This window comes from Podarcis cretensis (genome assembly GCF_951804945.1).
Source record: "Podarcis cretensis genome assembly, chromosome: 13".
NCBI classification, from domain to species: domain Eukaryota; kingdom Metazoa; phylum Chordata; class Lepidosauria; order Squamata; family Lacertidae; genus Podarcis; species Podarcis cretensis.
This window is the reverse complement of record NC_137182.1, coordinates 37,444,901-37,466,803: the sequence shown is the minus strand read 5'-3', so window position 1 is coordinate 37,466,803 and position 21,903 is coordinate 37,444,901. Positions and strand designations below refer to the sequence as shown.

The 21,903-nt window shown below is 45.9% G+C and overlaps 1 protein-coding gene across 11 annotated transcripts in view; it reads left to right on the top strand.

Annotated features, from left to right (window-relative positions):
• The window catches only part of PPP6R1 (protein phosphatase 6 regulatory subunit 1), a gene marked incomplete at its 3' end in the record, with an annotated part of 49,183 nt that overhangs the window by 24,327 nt on the left and 2,953 nt on the right, over nt 1-21,903 (top strand). For 3 of the 11 annotated variants that reach the window (XM_079949114.1, XM_079949113.1, XM_079949116.1), the window contains 20 exons: nt 248-385; nt 1,234-1,299; nt 2,763-2,875; nt 3,615-3,728; nt 4,321-4,486; nt 4,955-5,107; nt 5,955-6,098; nt 6,580-6,644; nt 7,454-7,569; nt 9,451-9,536; nt 10,042-10,131; nt 10,780-10,877; nt 12,066-12,089; nt 12,960-13,017; nt 13,115-13,263; nt 15,722-15,873; nt 16,618-16,792; nt 17,818-17,900; nt 19,514-19,610; nt 21,706-21,831. In XM_079949114.1, the coding sequence (XP_079805240.1) occupies nt 248-385; nt 1,234-1,299; nt 2,763-2,875; nt 3,615-3,728; nt 4,321-4,486; nt 4,955-5,107; nt 5,955-6,098; nt 6,580-6,644; nt 7,454-7,569; nt 9,451-9,536; nt 10,042-10,131; nt 10,780-10,877; nt 12,066-12,089; nt 12,960-13,017; nt 13,115-13,263; nt 15,722-15,873; nt 16,618-16,792; nt 17,818-17,900; nt 19,514-19,610; nt 21,706-21,831 (2,213 nt within the window). Of the gene's footprint in view, nt 1-247; nt 386-1,233; nt 1,300-2,762; nt 2,876-3,614; nt 3,729-4,320; nt 4,487-4,954; nt 5,108-5,954; nt 6,099-6,579; nt 6,645-7,453; nt 7,570-9,450; nt 9,537-10,041; nt 10,132-10,779; nt 10,878-12,065; nt 12,090-12,959; nt 13,018-13,114; nt 13,264-15,721; nt 15,874-16,617; nt 16,793-17,817; nt 17,901-19,513; nt 19,611-21,705; nt 21,836-21,903 lie in introns of those variants that run through there. The other 8 variants (XM_079949120.1, XM_079949117.1, XM_079949118.1 and 5 more) reach the window with 8 other exon arrangements.

The window sequence follows — 21,903 nt, the reverse complement described above, 5'->3', positions numbered from 1 at the left end:
CTTGCAAAAATTTGACAACCTAATGATGAGACAGATGTCCAATATGGCCTTTACCTATTTAAGGAACTTGAACCCAATTGTAGACTGGCTCATAAGAAATGTATACCATATCTCCTTTCTGTTCCAAGGTTTGATTCCAGTGTCACCACAACACTGTGCAAGCTTACTTGAGATGACTCTCCTTTCATTTCATTTCCTTCACGTCTCATCCCTTCCACACCCACTCACTTGCTCTGCTGTCTTCCAGATAGTTGCCTTCCTGCGCAAGAAGGACGATTTTGTCAACCTGCTGCTATGCCACATCGGTACCTCGGCCATCATGGACCTCCTGTTGCGGCTTCTCACCTGTGTGGAGCAGCCACAGCTCAGACAAGATGTGTTCAATGTAAGGGTCCTCCTGCAGGCACTCCTAACTGTCTCACCTTCCTTCCTCTCTCTTGAAATGACAAGCAGCACAATTTCACATTCAGTCCTCAATTGTTGTGTTTGAACATTTCGTCATTCACAGAATGAAAGGTTTTAGAAACATATTTGCCCTATTCACAATTAGAAGGGAAAGATCTCCAGCTACAGGCTTAGCTGGAGAATATCTTCATTATTTCCCCAAGTGCCCCTGATGTGAATCTTAGAAATGCTGGTGTTTGTGGTACATTCAGTTTATTGTTCTTGTGGGTTCTAGTTTGCTTATCTGGAGAAGCAGTGTAAGAGAAACAGCAGAATCAGCTACCCAAATAGAGGTTTGCCATTTTTTGTTGAAAGGTGATAAAACAAATTTAGTCCATGTTTCCTTATTGAACAACCAGCCATCTGTTCTGGAATTCGAGGTGCCACCCTTCAAAATGAATTCATGCTCTATACCTCTGCACTGACCTCTGGTGTTCTCATAGGGGTTATGTGGATACATACCTGATTTCAGAATACTCTTGTTCTATAGAATAGCCAACCCTAAGTTGGGAAGCTTGTCTCTCACATCATCCTCATTTGAAGGTCTTGTGTTTTGAGGGCTCCCAAAGTCCAAATTGCATGGCATTTACCAATAAGATTCCAATGATATTGGTAGAACCTTTAGAGAAACAATGGGGCACAGAGGTCAGCACTGTAAGATAAAATTGAATGCATATGAGTGCAATCTTCTGTCCCTGGGAGGTTTTGGTTGGTAACTGGAACAGGAGTGAAATATACTTGCTTAACCTTTCCATCCATGTTCATTTCACCCCCCCCCCCCATCAAAAGTGGCTTAATGAGGAGAAGATTGTGCAGAGGCTCATTGGGATGATCGACCCTTCAAAAGATGACAATGTAAGTATTAAGTGTGTCCTGGGGCTCTTCTGCCCTCCATTGGAAAGGATGTATGTTTTTGTGTGGGGTAGGTGGGTGGTCAGGGCTTTGAACTTCTTTCTGTTAGCTGATCGCAGTAGGAGCCAAACATGCTTGTGGTGGAATTAAACAGGTGTATTTCATGCAGCCTAATCCCATGCATATTTCCTCCCATTGCATTCAATGGGATTTTTCTCCCAAACAAATGTGTCTAAGATTGCAGCCTTAGTGTCTTGCGTTGTGATGATTATTTCAAAGTCGAGCTTAGTGAAACCAATCCCGGCTGGTATTCAAAATCAAGCAGACCAGTGCCACTTATGCATGCCTTGGTCGTATCGTATTCTAAACATGGTATCTGGAGATTTTATAGCATTTAAGCTATTAAAGAAGGAGCATGATGCCATCCTCTGTGAGGATTCAGGAGCAGTCTATCCAATTGTGCAGAAAGGTGAAGCATCTCTTCTGCAGATGGGAGAAGGATGGTCTGCAATCATGCTATAAACCTTTAAAATGTCCTTCCGCTATGGAAATAAACTGCTCAGAAACATAAGCTGGTCAATAATACAGTAAAAAGGTGACTAATGTGAGCCTTCCACAGGTTTTTTTTTTTTTTTTTTAAGACGTGCTAAATTCTGTTTGGAAGCACACTGGGAAATAAGGTACAAGCTTTGGCCTATAATGCCATAAACAGCTTAGCACCAGATTATCTGTAGAATGTGCTCATTAGATTTAGCTTATAGTGGGAGGGCCCCTCCATCAGAGCTTAGACAGGTATCAACAAAGATGCAGAGTCTTTTCCGTGCTGGCACCCTATCTTTGGAGTGCTCTTCCCAGAAAGGTTCATTTGGCTCCTATACGCTTCACTTTTCGGTGCCAGGCGAGAACTATTTTATTCTCTCAAGACCTTCCTGCTGATGACAGTTCCTTGCTAGGCTTGCTCTTTGTTTTGAGGTGTCTGGTGTTGATGAGGTTTCTATTGTTTGCCGTCCGTAATACATTTGTCTTGTGGTTTTATATTGTGAGCTGTATTGGAACTGTAAGGCGGGATAGGAAATGTTTTCAGCAAATAAAATTACTGAAGTTTGAGCACCTTCCAATGATTATTCTCAGATTGCAAGTAAGACAAGGTGGCATGTAACCCTGGGCTTTAAGGCAATGGAGGGCCGCTAAATAGACTGCATACCTGTCTTTAGTTTCAAGAGTAATCCTGCAAGAGGACAGCATCCAAAGGGAAAGTGTAATCGGTTAAATATGGGGTTGTATCCAATTATGGTGTACTCAGTGTAAACCAACTGATGCTAATGAACTTTAGTTAGTCAGGTTTAATGGGTCTACTCTGAGTAGGGCGAGCATTTGATACAACCCACAGTCTCCAAGTGTGTCAAAGTATTGCTTCCTCTAGAGCAGGTCTTAATTCATTTTGTCTCCTTATCCCTGCTACACAGCAGCATTCCAATGCTTCACAGTCCTTGTGTGACATTATCCGGCTGAGCCGTGAGCAGATGATCCCAATCCAGGACAGTCCTGAGCCTGACCAGCTACTGGCTACACTGGAGAAGTGAGTACCAAGCCAGTAGCAGCACTGGCAGTAGGGAATAAGAGAGACCCTTAGGCCAGGCATAAAGGTTGTCTCAACTAATGCCGATAAAAATTTAGAAAAGGGGGGGGGGAATGTAACTCTCATCTGCTTGTCAAGATTCTTCTGATATTGAATTCCTGACTGCGTTTCCAGTTATAAATGTTTTTTATATTTATTTTGGTGGGCATGTGGACTGAAACTAACCCACATGGAGTAAAACCTTTGTATTTCGGAGGTTTTTTAATTTTTGAGGTTCGTTTTCATATTTAGATTTTGTATAATGTGTACTTTGATCTTTGGAAACCACTTTGACACCTAGATGGTGAAAAGTGGGGTGTAGTTAAAAAAAATTTAATTAATGGAATGTTGTTTAAATTTATTCAGCAAGACTATTACAGTCAGCATTCAATAATTTACCTCTTTAAACTGGCCCAGTCTTGCTTCTAGGCCCTGCTTGCTATACAGCAATGGCTCACCTGGTGCTGAGGTGCAACAATCCGCTTATCCCAAGCCGAGGGGCCCCTGCCTCTGGCAAGGATGTGGCTGTGAATATCAGATGGGTCTCACCTCCTTCTAAGTTATTGTGGGTTGCTATTGCATTTTTCTTTTTTATCATATACTTGTGCCGTTGCTAAGTTTTAAAAAACAAACGCAGAAGCAGCATCTGAGAGTGTCAGGCCCATTTTAATAACCAGTTTCAATTCCTGTTCGTGTCAAGGCAGGAGACGATTGAGCAGCTGCTAAGCAATATGCTGGATGGAGAACGGAGCGAGTCTGTCATTGTCAATGGGATCCAGGTCTTGCTGACCCTGTTGGAGCCGCGCAGACCCAGGTGTGTGGGGTGGGTCTTATACACGCACAGGCAGAGGTTGTAATGCAACAGGTGTATCCTGTTTGCAGTACAGCAATGTTGCATCCTGTTATCCCCTTTTCCCCTTTGAAAACAAAAACACCCAAGCCCCTGAAGGCTGTGGTCAAAACAGATATGCCAGGTCTTTTAAAAAATCTCCAGTAAATCTGGATGCAGCTGTGTAGGGAGGTCAGGGCTTCAGGATCTGTCGCCTGGCTCTTGGCTTTGGAAATGATTTCCTGATCCTGTTGGCCACCGGGCTCCAGCATCCATATATTTCACTAAATGTGTTTTCCCTTTTGCTACTCCCAAGTCTGAAAATAAACGCAACCTTTCCCCCTCAAGTAGTCCCAGCCCCCTCCAACAACATGGATCCAGGAAGCAAAATGGATTGCACATAAGGAGGAGAAAAGGATTCAAAGCTTAATGCACGACACCTGACTTGATTGGCATAATTTATTCAAACAGTTTGAATTTCCTTGGCATAGAATTGAGGTAGCTGAGGTTTGTCCTTTGCGGAAGCCCTTAGATCTGGATGTTGAGACATGCTGGTTGCTCTTGTTCTTCTTTGCAGGACAGAGCTGGGCGGCATGGGGGGCTTTTACTGCAACCTGGAGGGGCAGATGGAGATGACCGGGCCCAACTGTGAAGTGGCTTCAAGCCAAGCCAGTCTGGGCACTCTGCTTGCCATCAAACAGCGTCTCAGGGAGCTTCACCAGCTGCTGCTTGACCCACCAAAGGTTGGTTTGTGTGTGCACTTGCTTCGATGGCATGGAAACGCTGGGGGGATTCCAGCAGCATGCTTGGCCTGGAGGCCACTTCAAGAGTTAATAGTATTCTGTGGGTGCAAAGCGTCCAAGCCCCTCTGTCTGGTGTGGGATCCTCAAGACAGTGCCCTCAAACAGCCTCCCCCAACCTGGTGCCCCCAGGTGGTTATGTACTAAAACTCCCATCAGCTCCAGCTAGCACAGCTGGGGGGTTTGTAACCCATGACCATCCGAAGGGCACCAGGTTGGGCTTGTTATAGGCAAGGGGGCAGAATCTAAAAATTCCATGATTATAGTTTATCCTGAATTTATCCTCTCTCGGCGGTTGGAGTCCCTTCTCTGGCACAGCCCAGCAGTGAGGTGAGAAGGGAGTGTTGAGGTGTAATAGGGGCTTGTGATGGACCTGGAATGCTCTCTCTTCTTGCCCTCTCCCTCTGGCAGAAAGAGTCCCTGCAGACGACGTGGGGAATCTTGGACCCTCCGTTGGGCAACACGCGCCTGCACGTGGTGAAGCTGCTGGCCAGCTCATTGGGCACCAACAATGCAGCACTGCAGGATGAGATTATAGAGCTCGGGGCCCTCGACACAATGTTGGTGAGTAGCAGCACGGCACCTGCTGGCTGTTGCCTCAGACACTGCTCTCCCAGGGTAAAATATGCATACGTTTCTAGGAGCTTGAAAAGCTTGTTAGGTTCTTTTGTTTTTCAGGGGTGGGGAGGAAGAACAATACTTCTGGAAAGCTTGTTGTCTTTGCAGTACAGTGGTACCTCAGGTTACATACGCTTCAGGTTACATACGCTTCAGGTTACAGACTCCACTAACCCTGAAATAGTGATTCAGGTTAAGAACTTTCTTCAGGATGAGAACAGAAATTGTGCGGTGGCAGCGGGAGGCCCCATTAGCTAAAGTGGTGCTTCAGGTTAAGAACAGTTTCAGGTTAAGAACGGACCTCCGGAAGGAATTAACTACGTAACCAGAGGTACCACTGTATTTGTTTGATGGACAATACCAAGCCCTAGCATTAAAAAAAAAGACTTGTCCTGAAATGATTGTGTAAATAACAACAAAGTTGTATTTTAGAAAGAAGCTGCTGCAAAAAAATTATAGGGAGATTGCCTAATTTAAGTATTCTTGGTTGACAGATTCAAAGTCATAGTACAAGAAATAAAAACAAATCTGCCCAGTTAATTGTGGGAGGGGGTTTCTTTTCTTACTGATGAAAATATTTTTAACTGATTTAATGTTGCTGGTGGTTTAACATTTTCAAGTTTACAACACTGGTTTTTTTGTGTGACAGTGGTATTTCAAAGAGTGGCCAATTCTTAACTTGGGTGAATGTAATCAGTCGTACGATTTAGACAATATAAAGTGCTGATTTGCTATATTTATTTATTTAATCATTCATTCATTCATTCATTCTCCTCCTCTCTCTTTCTGCCAGGACCTCTACTTCAAGTACACATATAACAACTTCTTGCACGCTCAGGTGGAGGCCTGCCTTAGCAATGTTTTCAGTTCCCATGCTGGGGATGAGACCATTGAGAACCACTCGGAGCCCCTCCCAGAGAACCCTGTCATCCAACATGTAGGTTTTGGTTGTGGGGTACCCTTGGTTTCAAGTTCTTTGTATGAGTTGGGGCATGAATTGTTGAAGAAAGGAGCAAAAGGTTGTGATCCCACGTGAAAAGTGGGAGATGAGAATTGAGGATCAAGGCAGTTTTCAGGGCTAAGAAAACTACAGTGAGTAGAATAGGGTTGAAAGTGGTTGTCTGGGCTTAGTTGACAAGTCACTGGATTGCAACCCACCTTGGGAATGGGCTAGCTGGGAAAGGCTCCCACTATTTGACATCCAGAATCTTCTATCTGCAGTTTTCTTCAGTTTCAGCAGAAACCACCAACACTTGTCTAGATTTTACAGTACACCAGTGAGGACCAGAAATCTTTTAAACTGCAAGCTTGAAACCTTTAGGGTTCTTGTTAAGAAACTGGAATCCTTCTTAGTGAAATGTGGTGTTGCTGTTCCAGCATCCCTTATGTGATGAGCCCCTTTGTGCTCCTCCTTGCAGTTGCTGCAGAAGTGTCGCTTAATCCAAAGAATCTTGTCTGCCTGGGAAGAAAATGAGCTATCACAGTGAGTACTGGGGTGTCTTGGTTGGATTTTCCTCTCCCCATCTCCCCTGGTCTTGAACCCTCTCCCCTGGAACAAACCCAGTGCCCTGGGCAGACCCAGACGTCAGTGGCAATCTAAGATTCCAGAATACAGAATCTCCAAACCATGGCATTCAGCAATTTTAGGAGTGCATTCTAATGTCACATAACACTGGGGTGGGTGGACCCTCTCTTTCTGTGCCCACTTTTTCCTGGAGTTCTTTCTGCTCATTCCCTAATGCAGCCTTCCTCAGCCTGGTACCCTCCAACCCCACTCCCTTTCAGCCCAAGCCAGCATGGCCAGTGGTAAGGGGTGATGGGAATTGTAGTTCAAAATAGCTGGTTTGTGTAGTCTGTCCTTCAAGGCTCTTTTTGCTCCTAGTGTTTCATGGGGTGCTTGCTAGTGCCTTCCATTCCCTAAGGTCCTGACCTCCTGCTCAGGATACTTATACTCCTCCATGCACCTGGAATATTCCTGCTACTTCTTGTTTAAAAAAGTGTGTGTGTGTGTGCGCGCGCATGCATGCTGCTGTAACTCCTTCCAACAACCTCTAGTCTTCTGTGGGAGTGTGCTGAGATCAATCCATTCTACAGTTCAGGGCAATAGTCTGACTGTTCTTTCTGGTCATCCCTTATGCATAATCAAGCCAGTTTGTCCAGCTTCAACCTACGAAGGCCATACAGATTCTAAAGCCTCCCATTCCTCTGTCATTCCACCTGTGCCTTTCATTTCCTAAGGGACATGGCCTGCAGGAACCTTGAGTCTCCATCCTCTCCCATCTTCTGTTGCAGGTCTGATGGGGGAAGACGCAAGGGCTACATGGGGCACCTTACCCGCATTGCCAATGCCTTAGCTCAAGCCTCAGAGAAGTGGCCCCACTCCACCCTTATCAAGCAGCTCTTGAAAGGTAATGGGCTTGGCAGCTCCAAGGGGGTTAGGGTCATGTGGCCTGCATAGGGTCCGCTCAAATGATTCTTGAAGGGCTTTGTTCCTGAAGCGTAAGCTCTTTGGCTCATGGAAGCATTCTGGGAATTCCACTCCTCACCTTTTCCGGTGGGAGAAATATGGGGCTCATCTCTGTGCTGGAATGCTGCTGAGTCTGGGGTAGGATGTGCTGTTTATATAGGGAGTTTCCATCTGAGCAGGAGCTGGAGATCACTGCCTTTCTAGGTCTATTCCTCAGCCTTAAGAACCCAAGTTAAAGAAAACTGGGTTTATATAATTCTGCAAATGTGCATACCATGGGTGTGTATTTGTTTAGGTTTGGAAATCTGCATTTATATTCATTGGAGACTGGGAAATTAGGGTTTTTGGGGGAGGCAGGGAAATTTTTATCCAAGGAGTTGAAGGCAGTGTATGTGGTGCCTGCCCCCAGCCCCATGTTATCCTTACAACTTCCCTGTGTGGTAGGTTAGACTGAGAGAGAGTGGCTGGTCTAAGTTCTGCCAACAAGCTTCATGGCTGAAAGGGAACTTGAACCTGAATCTCTGCAGAATTACAGTCCAGTGCTCAACACGCTACCTGATCCTGTCTTCATGGCTCAGTAGTTGTAACAAAGTGTTTTTATTGTTTTGGGCCAATAAGAGGCATTCATGTCAAAATCATTAAAAACTGATGGGCTCTCCTTTTTCTGTTGACACCACTTGATTGTGTCTGTATTGGGAAGATGGGGAGGGCAGACAGAAGGCCTGATGGCTTGCTCTGTTATTTTTACCTCATGGAAGAATGTAAAATCCTCCCCCCCCCCCCCATAGTTCCTAGTATGCAATTGCTGATCTCATACCATCCATACTTATAAAAGAGGCTTGTGGCATTTTGAAGACTAAACAAATCTATCATGCCATAAGCTTTTCTGCATCAGAGTCCACTTCATCCATTGCAATATACATTGCAAGCATTTCTCCTAGACAGATATTTGGTCTGATCCTAGATGACTTTAAAAGGGAATTGTTAGACTGATCCATGAAGTAGAGCTCTGTCAATGGCTGCCAGCCATGGTAGCTTATATATAGAAACTTTATGTTCAAAGGCAGTAGCAGTTTGGGGGAGGGGGGCTTTCTGGAAAAACATCTCGTAAACCATTTCATAAACTGTTGCAGCCTTCTTCAATCTGATGCCCCCATCAGCCCCGGCCAGCACAACCTGACCCTATTATTTCAGGAGTGGGGTTGAGCTTCCATTTCAAAGACATGAAATCCTGTTCCTCTCCCCTTATACCTTCTCTTGGAACAGGAAGTAATGTTAAACAAAATTTCATGTGCTTGGAATGGATTCGGGCAGCTCACACATGGTGAATGAGCTTGACCTCACTCAGTGACAGCTACTGCTTTGCAGACATTTGGAAGAGATCAAGCCAACCTGTGGGGGAACATTCAAGTGAGCATCCTGAAGAGAATTTGTCAAGTGAAGCAAATGTAATTGTTTAACTGCTCACATAATTCCACTTGCTGTGAGCTTTTATAATGATTTATTAACTTATTGGATCCAGAGGGTGGTTTATTTTTATACTGCTTTTCATCCCAAATTCCCCCAAACTAGGGTAGCTAAGGTTCTCTGCTGATCTTGGTCTTGGTAAGAAGAGATAAAGGGAACTGGTGGGTGACAGCTGGGGAAAGGGAATGGAGATTTCTTCTGGTTGATGGGAGGTGTTCCTTGACTTGAAGCTATCATTCATGTGTGGCCACTCCCTCTTGTATTTTGCCATCTCCACTTGCTACCACAATGTGTATCATAAAGTAAGGTCCTTCTGCCATCTCACCCACCTGAGCTGACATGTTCCACTTTGCAGAGCTGCCTGAGGAGGAACAGGAGCAGTGGGAGAAGTTTGTCTCAGGGCCCTTGTCGGAGACTAACAAGAAGAACACTGTGGATCTTGTGAGTCCCCTCTCTTTGTGTCTTACACTCCAGCCACTCCTGATTATAAAATGGTTGGCAGGGTTCTGGAAAAGGTACTACAAGAGAATGGGAAAACGGTCCCCTTTCTTTCTGCATCCATCGGAGCGCTCTCTGTTACTGTCACATGCCACATGTACTAGGTTTTACCACTGCCATTGGAAAAATGAGCTTTGGGGCTCCAGAGTTAAGCACTTGTTTTTTGGTTAAAGGGCTGCTTTTCCAGCTGGCCAGAGTCTGTCAAAATGCTTAGCTTGGCTGACGGCAGTGGAATTGGTAGAACAACGACAACTCCCATCAGCCCTATGGCCAATGGTCAGGGGTGATGGGAGTTGGTCCGTCAACATCTAGAGGGTCACAGGGAATAGTAGGTTCTATTAGCTGATTCTCTGGGGCTTGGCCACTCAGTCTTTGCCTTGTACTTTATTTTGCTTTATTCCTGTTGGAAGACTCACTTAATGGATTCCTTCATCTTCCTTTCCTTCAGGTTAACATGCACAATCTCCACTCGTCAAGTGATGATGATGAGAACGACCTCAAGGAGTTCAGCTTCCCTCAGGAGGCTGTCCTGCAGCAGGCAAGTGCAGCACCTTCCAGTTGTGCCCCCTTGTCTTGCCAGGGCTGGAACCATTCCCACCTGTGTGCTTGCTTAGAAACCTAGAACAATTTCCCCATCCATAAGCAGGCGCAGGGGCTAAAATTCTTAGGCCTGCTTTGGTCGCTTCCCCTGATTTTCTTCTTTCTTCTCCACAAACTTTAATTTGTATCCTGCCAGCCCCATTCCTCACCCCCTTTACTGCATGTGGAATCCTGGCATTCTGTTCTCCTAGTTGCCGCTTTTGGTACTTTTTTTGTTGTCATCATGAGTTGCTTTGTACACAGCTTTGTATCTCTTACCCAGAAAAGTGGGTTACAAAGTGATACAATATGAAACAGCTAAACGAAATGCTGGGCAGATGCCACTTGTCATCAAGCAAATGATATTTGGGATGAGCTCCTTCCTGTAAGCTGAGTTCAAACAGGGTTCACTTGGCAGATTTGGATTAGGAGTTTTTCTGGGGGTGGGAATGACTATTGTATTCATGTGTTCTCATACAGCATTTAGGTAGATCCATTGGGCCTAGTAAGTTTCTCCTCCTCTCTCTTCCTATACCCTCCCCCCCCCATATTTCCATTTGAACTGTAATTCACATTTACCCTTATTTCCTTTTCCTCCTCTTTATAGGCCTTTGTAGATTACCAGCTGCAGCAGATGACTTCAGCGTTCATTGACCACTTTGGCTTTAACGATGAGGAATTTGGCGAGCAAGAAGAGAACGTCAAGTTAGTGACTCGGTTCACGGCCTCCCCTTTCCTCTCCCCTTTGACGTGCTTGTGTGTCATTGTCTTGTTTTTTACTTGCTCTGTGCTCTTTTGGCTGAGAATAAGCATAGCCTCCAGTGGCAACAATAGCATGCAGCATCAGGGGCGTTTCTGCGTAGTTCCGGCAAGGAAGCATGCTTGTCCTGCGGGGCTCACAGTCAGAACTCTGGACGGGGTGACGTGTCCATAACCCCACATGGGATTGCACCTGCTCGGGCTGGCAGTGCGTGGAGACACCTGGCCTCATTTGTACTTGCCAACAAGAAAGAGATTATTCACTGGCCTGCCGCAAAATCTGGGGCACATGTTATTTGCATGCACTTGCACACGGCACTTGGTGCCGGGCGTTTTGTCCTGGAGTAAGAAAGATGCACAACGTAGACCTGGGAAGGGACATGTGGTCTGTGGCCTCTTGTCCTGAAGTTCTGCCTATAGGAGATGTTAGAGGCTCATCCTGAGCAAGGGGCTGAGGTCCGTAAGCCAGTGTTGCTTGTCTTCTCTTGAGAAGGCAGGTGGAGGGCCCAGGAAGCAAGGGGAGACATTTCCAGCCTAGTCTTGAGCCTCCGTTCTTTTAATCACTGGGGAAAAAAATGGATCATGAAAAGAGCCCTGGTGGTCAGACCAAAGGCTGTTCTTGTCCAGCATCCTGCATCCCTTTCTGGCCATTGAGATGCTTCCGAGAAGCCCACAAGCAGCGCAGGATAGGTTCCGTTAGCCATTTGGAATGGAAGGGTGACCAGGTTCTTCAGTAGGAAGAATGAGATTTCTTCCAGACCCAGCTACCACCTAAGTCTCTGGCTCCAAACGTGTTTTGCTCAAGGCACTAACTAGATCATCTTGCCTGGTAAGGAGGAAGGTGCCTTGGATTCCTGGGTCCTGTTACCATCTAAATATTTAATGTTCTCAGCAAAGATTGCCCAAGAGTTTGTCCTCTGCCTCCCCTCCCTCCCTTTTGGCAACAGCTTCAGCATGAATCCCATCTTTCCAAAGGGCTGAAATAGCGCAATAGAGGGAGTCTAGGGTGACTTGGAGAATTCGCTCACCCCACCCCAGGGCAGTCTTTCTTTTCCCAGCCCCCCTGATTTCATGTGTCTGCCTCTCTCTCTCTTTCTCTCCTTCTCTCCCTCTCTCTGCCTATCTGCCCTGCAGTGCTCACTTCCGACAGCTGAAAAGGTAATGCCTAACACGCTGCTATGCTCCTCTCCAGCCACAGGCGGGGGTGTTGGGCTACATCCGTCCCCCACATCTGTGCAGTGCCACCTACCTCCTCCCCGGTTAAGGGTGCACCACCCAAACAGAACAGACTAGAAGTGAAAGCCCAGGTGTATTCTGCATGCGCACATATTGAGCTTCCCTCTTGTATGTGTGTTTTAAAGTATAGCTTTGTGCCCTGAACCCTTTGGAAATAAGATGGACAAAACAACAAAGGCATGGAAAAAACACTGGTAGCTCGGTTGGTAGAGCATGAGACTCCTAATCTCTAGGTCATGGGTTTGATCCCCACATTGTGCAAAAGGTTCCTAGATTCTACAATTCTATGGCTGGTAGATGGCCTGGGTGGCCTCTCCTCTCCTGACAGCAACTCACGGGTGTTTTAGTTCTGGCTGCCGCTATGGCTGTCCCTGCCATTACGTAGATAATACCAGGAACAGAAAAGGGATCCGAAGCTAGTTCTTCTTATGGGAAGTGTTTAGAGGCAAAGCGCACGCTAGCTTGGGGACCCTGTCCAGGTGGGAGAGGCGGATCTGTGAAAATGCTCATGTGGGGAGAAGTTGCCTCTCTATATGAATTAAGATGTCCTTAGGCAATCTGCTGTCTCTGTCTCATGCCACCACCCCCAATCTCCAATCTCTTGAGGTAAGAGCAACTTAATTTGCATGGCCCCCGCCTAGTGGAGCAAGTGGGAGGGGCAATCCCTTCTCCTGCAAGAAAACAAAGCTTTGTGGTAGGTTCAGTGCTACGTTCTTTCCCAAACTAGGCCTTGGTCCTTTCCCGTGCCTACATGCAGTGACGTTCCGACCTGCTTCTCTTGTTTTCTTCCAGTGCTCCCTTTGACAAGACGGCCAACATCACCTTCTCCTTGAATGCTGACGACGACAGCGTAAGAGCTGCTCCTCTAGAGCTTTACTCCTCTTTGCTTCCCCTCTGCACCCGGCCTGGGCTCTGATCCATCTCTCTCCCCCACCCCTTTCTCACAGCCCAACTCCAACCTCTTCGACATCTGCTACAAAGAGCGCATCCAGCAGTTTGACGATGAGGATGAGGCTGACGGTTCCGACGGGGAGGACATCTGGCAGGAGAAGGAGGCTGCTGTCTCTTCTGGTATGGCACAGCCTGCCACAGTCAGGTAGGAGACGATCCCCTGCCCAAAGACCTCCTGGCACTCCCGGGGTGTGCCAAATGGGCTTTGGACTAAGGGTGCCGATTGGTTCCTTTCGCTCTTGCTTTCCTCCCTTCACACAGAAGAATTTTCCTTCATGTTCATCGTGCTCACTTTGATTTTCATAAACTTCTTCCAAGCACACTTCATGCATTTAATATTTGTAAAAAATATTTATATACCACCTGGTACAATCTGCCTTAAGGTGGTGTACATGAATATAAAGTGTGCTAAAACAATCAGAACAGTGAATAAGATGCAGCTGGTAAAGTGCAACATTGACTGACTCCCCAACAGTAAATACCAGAGCACAGGCCTTTTACTTTCCCCTAATTTTATTTATTTATTTATTGAATTTATATGCCGCCCTATACCCAGGGGTCTCAGGGCAGTTCACAGAATAAAATCAAGATATAAAACCACAAAATGCATAATTAAAATAAAAAACAACAACCCAATAGCCCCCCCCCCAAAAAAAACCACATTTTAAAAGGGCATAGGATGTCAATCAGATCATCCAAAGTTCTGGTTAAAAAGGAATGTTTTTGCCTGGCCTAAAGGTGTATAATGAAGGTGCCAGGTGAACTTCCCTGGGGAGAGCATTCCACAGACGGGAAGCCACTGCAGAGAAGGCCCGTTCTATGTACTAATATCAATGAATTCATATTTCTCCTGCTTTGTCCTGTGTAAAGCGCACTTTTCTCAGTTGTTGTCATCCTGTTCTTTCCCCTCCCTTTTTGTGTCCTGTCTCTTTAAATCAGCCTTCGGCCATGCTGGCTGGGACTGATGGGAGTTGTAGTCCCCAAACATCTAGGGGGCACCAGGTTGGTGAAGACTGCTTTAGTTGGACTCTTTAGACTTGCTGTGCTAGGGCTTTCTGCTCATAGGGAAGAGGCCATCCTCAAATGGGGAAGCAGCCCTCTCCCACCCGCTTGCCTAGGCAGGACTTCTAGAAGCTGCTTTCTCTTTCTTTCGCAGGTCTGCTTTATTACCTAGTTTTAAGTTGTTCAGTCAAGGAATAAGGCGGCAACTTTGTGGCTTTCCTAAGCCCACAAGGGCTTCATTTCTACAAAGCCTTTTCTCCTTCTGCCAGGGCCTAGCTGGTTTCTAATTTGTAATTTGTACAGTACTCAGCACAGCCTAAATTGCTTAATAATTTATAGCACTATTATTAGTAGTAACGAAATCCTGTACTGCGATGAATTGGTGTACAGTATCTGCCTCCCTCTTCTAAATGTACGTGGCCAGTCTTTTAAGTCTGCTTCTCCCCACTCCTATTTCCCAGCCGTTGTTTGTCCCCCTGAAGATGGTGGTCTCTGTTTTATGCCAATTATATGTTCCTTTGGGGGATCTGTTGTTCCCCCCCCCCCCCCCGTGTTACCTAGTCTAATAACTCTAATACTGAAGGCTGGGTTTTACAGTCTCTGCTCTTTTGGTTTCGTTCTTTTTCTCTTTTTTGCAACAAGTGGGAATTTTCTCACTGAATGAGAGACCCTGTTTTGTTGCCTACATCTTATAAAAGCCCTGTGGAGCTCCTGCTTTCTGTCTCTCTCTCTGTGTGTACTTTAGCTTGTTGGGAACCTATTGGAGGGGTAGGCAATATATTTTCCTTCAGATGTGGTGCTGCCATCAGCGCCAGCTAGCATGGCCAATGGTATAATGGATGATGGGAGCTGCTGTCCAAAGCAGCTGGGCTAACCACTGCTTTACAACCCTTCTCCATTAGCATTTCCAAATGCAATGGCCTTTTTCAGGCCAGTCTTGTCATTGCCAGAAATTAACTTCCTGAACTCTATGCTTGAATTTTCTACCATTGCTAGCTAGATCTAGGAATTTTCCTTTTCATTAGTTGCGTCTAGGGATTTCTCTTAATAGCTCACCCCCCAAATTACTTTATCCTATCGGATTGTTTTCTTTCCATTTACTTGTGAAGAAAAGAACTGTTCTCCTTCACAGCCCTGGTTTCTTTCATTCCTCTCTCCTCCTGGCATTTCAATTAGTGCTTGAAGGGTGTCTGGCAGCATACAGGTTGCATAGCGAGGACCCAGGCTGAATCCTCAGAACCTCCAGGGCAGCGGTTCTCAACCTGTGGATCCCCAGATGTTTTTGGACTACAACTCCCATCATCCATAGCTCGCTAGCTAGGGGGACTCACAGGTTGACAAAGGCTGCTCCAGGGGAAAGTACCTTGCGTAGCAGGGGTTGGAGCCCAGGACCTGCTGCCAGCCAGAGTAGGTGAATACTGGGTTAGAGGGACTCAGTGGTCCATTTTCGTATGAGGCAGCTTCGTGTGTTTCTGGTGCGGAGAGAGGGGTTAGTATCTCCCATTTGTCCAGCAGGGTTGGGATAGAGAAACTTGCCTGCTGTGCGCATGATCTGAAATATCTCTCTTCCTTTCTTCCCCTCCTTCCCTTTTCGTTTTAAGCAGGAGCCTTGGCAGCACAGATAGTGAGGACAGTGAGGACTCAGAAGAGGGAGAAGGAGGCGAGGAGGAAGATCCCGGTGGGGGAGATGGAGATGCCACACATGTCAGCAACGGTTGCGGTGAACAGACGGAGGTGGAGAGAACGTCAGGAGGTCAGGGCTCCAGAGAAACCCATGTGGTCCGAGGGAGGGATTTGGTAGAGGGTGAGAGGGAGGCTTGCCACATCTGCTTATTGACTTGGGGATGCTCTGTTGCAAATAAGAAACAGCAGAATCCAACACAGACAAGCTTTGGGAGTGGGAGGGAGCGAGCAGCATACCAGTTCTTAGCCACATGGGAAAATACCGTATTTTTTGCTCTATAAGACTCACTTCTTCCCTCCTAAAAAGTAAGGGGAAATGTGTGTGCGTCTTATGGAGCGAATGCAGGCTATGCAGGTATCCCAGAAGCCAGAACAGCAAGAGGGATCGCTGCTTTCACTACGTTCTGGCTTTCTTGCTGCTTTCTTGCTGTTCTGGCTTCTGGGATTCAAAATATTTTTCTTCTTGTTTTCCTCCTCCAAAAACTAGGTGCGTCTTATGGTCTGGTGCGTTTTATAGAGCAAAAAATACGGTAATTTATCTGAAACAGGAGGATTTTGTAGTTCAAGCAGGAGAGTGATATGTTTTGCTTTGGTCTTCCTGCCATTTTCCTTGTGATCTCTCTCTCTCTCTCTCTCTCTCTCTTTCTCTCTCTCTCTCTCTCTCTCTCTCTCTCTCTCTCTCACACACACACACACACACACACACACACACCACATTTATGTGATCATCAGTATCTGGGAAAGGTAGAGATTTCAGGGCCTGGATTGTATCACTGGTTAGATCTGACCTCCTTTTCTAATCTGTTCTTCCCAGATCCTGACTGGGCAGATAGCCCCTCTGATTCTTCCTCGGAATCTATGGTGTCCTCGCAGCCTGTGGCAGCTGACACAGGAGCAGCGGTGTGGGATCGTCCCAACTCAGATGCCTCCTGCCCCACCACAGATAAGAATTGGGCCTCATTTGCAGAACCCCATATACAGCAAGAGAGGTGAGGCCTTGGAAGGCTTAACCTGTTTAAGACCAGCTAGATGTTCAGAGCAGGAGACTATTTGGGCGTCGGAGGGAGATAATGAACTGACTGAGCCGTTGGAAGTCACTGGGGAGGCTGGTACTGAGGGAGATGGGTTTGAGGCATCAACACCTGAACGACTCTTGCTAAAGCATCTCTGACTGCCCATATGTTACTTGGCCAAGTTGAAGATTCTTGTGTTAATATACAAAGCCCTGGGCAAGTTGGGTTCAGGATACCTTAAGGGCTGCCTGAGCCCTTTTAGGCCAGCTTGTTTACCAAGATCATCTGAAGGAGCACTGTTAGTTGACCCTGCATTACAGAGGCCTAACTGGCTTCAGTTGGAACTTGGGTTCCCAAACCGTGCTCCATGATCCACTAGCATCCTGCGAGCCTCATTCGGGTGGTCCTGCAGCATGGCTGTGAATTTGTGGTTGAAGACAGGAGATGGCACATTCATTGCATTACATTTTCATATTGATTTTTCATTGTATTTTCATTGCTTTCTTTTAGTCCTTACATTGCATTACAATTTGAATTCTGTGAAATTTAAATCATTAATACAATGTAATGTAATCTGTAAGAAATAAAAGAAACTACGAAAATACAGTGAAAAGTCAGCCGACATCTAGCATAGCACATTACAGTTGCTCTGATAGGCAGAAAAATCATTAAGTGGCCATTTTCAAATGGCCTGTGGGAGGAAAAAAAAATGGGAACCAGGAATCAGTTCATTAATGTTTCCAGCCCCATGCTGTGGGACCCACTTCCAGCAGAGATTAGGTAGGCATTCACCTTGTTGAATTTTCATGTATGCAGCTATTTCAGCTTCCTTGGTTAGACAGTCATTTTAGTGATTATTTTGCATTTTTTCTATGCTATTTTGTTTTCTTGTACTTGCATATATTGTGCACAGCCTCGATATTTTACGAGTTGGAGGCATACAACTAAATTGAAATTAAAGACCCGACCCCACCTTCTGATTTTATCCTTTTGGCCTCCAGGCCCCCCAAAGCACTTGTGGACCCTGCTTCCCCTGCAGCCCCCCCTCAGGAAGTGACACAAAGCAATGTATCCACAGCAGGAGGTGAGTGGTGACCTACATCTTCTGAATGTAAGGTGTTGCTTCTTCTCTCCCCTCCCACACAGCTATTCTTCTCCACACTCCTTTGCACCTGCTGGTTTGCGTACTGTGAAATGGTTTCCCTTACTGTTGCAAACATGCGAGCGCTCGAGCAACACATTTTCTAAGTTGCTCGCCCAAACGTCTCAGTCTCTCACCTCTGCCAAGTGATCTGCCCCTTTTGGAGGGGAAAGACATTTGGATTGTGCTTTGGGCAAACAGTTGGCCAGCCGGTCCTTTCCATAGGATGGTAGCACTGGGACCCGGCTGCTGTCAGTTGGACTTCTGTGACCTAAATAAAATCTGTAGTTGGCTGCTCTTGCTCTGCCTTAATAAGGGTGGCTGCTCTAACCTAGGCCATTGACCTAAAATACTTTTCCTTCCTACCTATCACCAAATGAAAAAATAAAGTTCTGGTGACAACAGCAGTCACCTCGTGCCTGGTTAGTGCTATGGGGCCCCAATTCACTGGGAAACTTCAGGGACGGGAGAGCAGGGGTCCTGAAGGAGGCATAGCTCCCATGGTCCTTGTTAGGTAGCCAACCACCCATTCATTCAAGTTTCTCCTTCCTCTCTTTTCCCCTCCCCTTTGACAATGAGGGACTTCTGTCCTTCTCCACAAATGACTATAAGGCGACAGTAGCAATATAAACAGCGGTAGAGAGGGGGCAGTTTGGAGTAATGGACCCTTCCCTTAGCATCTCAGCTGTTGGTTAGGATGAGAGAGCAACTTGCCTATGTCTTTCCAGTGAGCTTCATACTTTGAGCAAGGGAGGGTTTTGGACCTGGGCTTCCCACATCACAGCCTATCTTTCTAACCTTTGCACCACCAACTCTCCACCCTAAGCCACTTCCCCTGATGACCAGCCCACTGGGAGTTCAGGAGTTTCTTCAGCGCATTCTTTTGTGCAGCTGTGGGAGTTTGCTGCCACCTAGTCGTGTGGCACTGTGTGTTAAACCACAGGGCCTAGGGCTTGCTGATCAGAAGGTTGGTGGTTCAAATCCCCTCGACGGGATGAGCTCCTGTTACTCGGTCCCAGCTCCTGCCAACCTAACAGTTTGAAAGCACGTCAAAGTGCGAGTAGATAAATAGGTACCGCTCCGACGGGAAGGTAAACGGCATTTACGTGCGCTGCTCTGGTTTTGCCAGAATCGGCTTAGTCATGCTGGCCACATGACCCGGAAGCTGTACGCAGGCTCCCTCGGCCAATAAAGCCAGATGAGCGCCGCAACCCCAGAGTCAGTCACACCTGGACCTAATGATCAGGGGTCCCTTTACCTTTACCTTTAGTTGTGTGAGCTTCCTTAAACACCCCATGACTATGGTGCCTTCTGCTTCCCTACTGTGTGTCTCTAGTACATATGAATGCAAGAACGGGGGGGGGGGGGGCGGCTTATGCCTGGAAGCTCAGAAATAGCAGCTCCGTGGAGGTGAGGTTTACAGCAGTTGAGAGGGGCTTGGCTTTCATACATAACCCTTTCTGAGCCTGTCTGCTGCCTCTGGATGTGATACACCCATCACCATTTATCCACTTATGATTGAACTTCTCTCCCTCTTTTTCTCCCCACCCTTGCAGAAACCTCTAGTGTTCAACAGGAACCTCCCACTCCAGACACAGGCCCCCCAGAAGGGGGTGACCCACCAAATCCCGTCACCATGACAACAGTAGCCAGGTAAGATGGTTAGGTGTGATCCGTGACACAGATGGCTCTCGGTTCCCCTGAAAAGTTGCTAAGAAGAAGAAGAGGAGTTTGGATTTGATATCCCGCTTTATCGCTACCTGAAGGAGTCTCAAAGCAGCTAACATTCTCCTTTCCCTTCCTCCCCACAACAAACACTCTGTGTGAGGTGAGTGGGGCTGAGAGACTTCAGAGAAGTGTGACTAGCCCAAGGTCACCCAGCAGCTGCATGTGGAGGAGCGGAGACGCGAACCTGGTTCACCAGATTACGAGTCTACCGCTCTTAACCACTACACCACACTGGCACCCAGTTTTTAAGATGAATAAGTTCACTAATATCAACAAAATGCTCCAAAAGTCGCCAGGTATATTAGAAGAGTATTAAAATGTATATCTGTGTGTGTAGACACGTGTGTAAACACACACACACACACACAGTCTAGCTGGTGGAGTTAAAACATTTTTTAAAATAACCAACCTTTGACATTGATGGTCACCGTGGTAAATGTTACTCTGCACTCTAGCAAGCAGGGCACATGGATCTCGTGATGATCCTACTTCTAAAAAACAAAAGAGAAAGAAACCACAACCCCAGGCTTGGGTGGCCCGGCAAACCAGGCCACTGCTTGTTTTCCAGCAGCATGGCAGGGGCAGGGGATTTCAGCAACAGGCACCAGCCTGCTGCTCATTCACATTAAACCATAGATTGCTGTAACATGTGAACCACCAGACTGTTACAGATCTGGGAGCTTGTCCCTTTTAAAGCGGGTGATTTTGAAGCTTTCCTTTTCAGTCAGGCTTTTTGTGACTAGGACTTAGGGGAGAAGAGAGAAGGAATTGTCTTGTTATGCTGGCTCTGATTTTTATCTGGTCCTTTTTTTATTGCACTATCTACACTGTTGAATTTGAACTGTATTCCACCGGGAGCATTATTTGTGATTTGAAAAGCAGGTTAAGATGGACCTAGAGAATAAATATATCACATGTTAGAGGGCTGCAACCTTTAAAGGCTGGTGTGAAGGAAAATTTGCCTCTTAATCTGGCTTGAGGGGATGGGGCGGAGGTTACTGACACCTTGTCAGTATCTTTTTGTAGTTCTTTATTCCCTTTCAGTAGTAATCCCTGGGAACCAGGGTGGATTTGATTTAAATCAAATTGATTAAAATCAGAATTTAAATCACTAGTCAGTAAGACTTGATTTAAATCATTTCTTTACAGAAAGACTCATTCTTGCTGGTATAATCTTAATATTTACAACCAGGTGAAGGTTTCATTTTTGGAATAATAAATTTTCAGAGCAGTTTTTACAGTTATATCAAAAATTACTGGTTTGGTTATACTATTAGAAATACATAGACAGATAATTATGAAATTATTGTGAGATTTAATAAGATAACGGTTTATATTTGGACAACTTTCTTCTGTACTTCATTGGAAGGAGGAAAATAATCATTTCCTTAGTAACAATTTAACTAAAACAATAACACTATAGCATATGTATCCATGTTTGTTAACTGATGTGGTTAAACATTTGTTTTTTAAACAGAGTTTTAGCACACATGAAAAACTTAAAACAAATCCTTATTTCCTGATGAATAGCCTTTGGACTATAATGTAACTTAAATAGAAAGCTATCTTTAGGAAGATTTTTCCTCCAAAAGCATTTTATTTTAAAAATCCAATTTAAATCAAAAACATTTGATTTAATTTTTTTTTAATCAATTTAAAAAAACAAAAAACAAACATCGATTTTTATCCACCCTGCTGGAAACCATTAATTTCTGCAGGAGAAACACAGCAACGAAACAGATATAGAGGCCATATTCCTTGTGTGATGATCTCTCTCTCACAAACACTCCACATTTATGTGATCTTCAGTATCTGGGAAAGGTAGAGATTTCAAGACCTGGATTGTATCACTGGTTAGATCTGACCTCCTTTTCTAATCTGATTGTGGGAACAGTGTGTGTCATGTGAAATTTGACACTCCTTTCCAACATTTGTGTGGTGTGACCAGGCCATGGCTAAGGGGGTGGGTGGGAATGCTTCACTCCTGCTCTGCCACCAGTTCCCTCTTGTCTTTCCTCAGCAGCACAGTAGAGCCTCCCCCAACTACCTCTGATTCCGCCCAGCCGCTCCAGGGGACAACAGAGACTCCACAACCCCAGCACAGCAGCTCCCAACAGACAGAAGAGCAGCAGCAGCCGGCAGCCAGGTGAGGAGGGACTGTAGGTGATGAGCCTGCGAATTGCTCATTGCTCTGCCTGCCAGGATGTAGGAAGGATGG